Source organism: Penaeus monodon, chromosome 19, assembly GCF_015228065.2.
Source record: "Penaeus monodon isolate SGIC_2016 chromosome 19, NSTDA_Pmon_1, whole genome shotgun sequence".
Lineage (NCBI taxonomy): Eukaryota > Metazoa > Arthropoda > Malacostraca > Decapoda > Penaeidae > Penaeus > Penaeus monodon.
The window spans coordinates 3,369,254-3,370,357 of NC_051404.1; the positions used below are offsets into that span (position 1 = coordinate 3,369,254).

General features: G+C 32.1%; 1 protein-coding gene across 1 annotated transcript in view; it reads right to left on the minus strand.

Annotated features, from left to right (window-relative positions):
• The window catches only part of LOC119584975 (steroid receptor RNA activator 1-like), a 7,548-nt gene that overhangs the window by 3,099 nt on the left and 3,345 nt on the right, over window positions 1–1,104 (minus strand). Inside the window, exon 2 of the mRNA XM_037933571.1 lies at window positions 274–430. Coding sequence (XP_037789499.1) covers window positions 274–430 — 157 coding nt within the window. The remainder of the gene's footprint in view (window positions 1–273; window positions 431–1,104) is intronic.

The following is a 1,104-nucleotide window of genomic DNA, read 5'->3' on the forward strand; positions in this document are numbered from 1 at the left end:
TATGTTATATGTGTTAAGGTCTCTGATGATAAATGAATAATGAACAAAATATCAGTTGAATTTATACTAAACCAGAGAAAATACTCTCTTTAACGACTATAAAACAAACTGAAATTTACAGGCATAATAAACATCCCTATCAACTCTACTCATGAACATATTGATAAGGAAATGACTGTAATTGCTATTTATCAGCAGTAAGGTAGTGATAGTACAATACTAAAATATTTTAGAATCCTCTTCTTTAATTCTTTAATTACATTATAATGTTACCTTAGAGAAGGAGAGACTGGTGCAGTGCCATCAGAAGGGCCAATGGGTATTGGCACTCTCTTGTTCATGAGACGTCTCCTTCCTGACTGTCCACCTGCTGTGGCACTTGCATTGAAAGCAAATTTGGGAGGATCATTCCAGGCTCGGTCATGGCTTCCTAGAAAGGTATGAGTATGTAATTTATCTATACAAAGCTTTTAGAAGTGTAGCTTGAATTACTGAATCAAATCTATACTACTTTAACAGAAGTCAGCTAAAGAGGACAAATAAAATGTGATAAAACAGTTTCCTTCTTAAAGGCCACATATTGGAACATATGTTAATAAAAAAAAATATTTCTTCTTTTCTTTTCATCTCCTAACTGATGGATTCTTTTTGCCAACATAATATGACTAGAAAATATGATTTTTCAGATAACAAATGTTCTATCTTGTAAAAATAAAGAATAAATAAAAGCTAAGAGAACACAGCCATGATATACCATATGATTCACTGAAAGATGAAAATGAGACATCTTATAACATCTTTTCTAAGACTTCATAAGAAACTTATGGACTCACTAATGATATAGAATCAGCAATGAAAACCAACTTTACCAAGAATCAAAATCCATCCTGGTGGAGAATTCAATAAAAAAGGTCTATCATCTATAATAATTTTGCATTATACATGATTTGGCAGCATATACAACTTGTATGGTTGATACCCCTATGACAAAGGCCAAAGAGACTGATTGACTGATGTCAGCTAACGACTCTTTAATAAATTTGACATCAGATGCTGTAGATTTCTTCATGTCCTATCAGGGTTTTTGCATTATTGTATCTATTT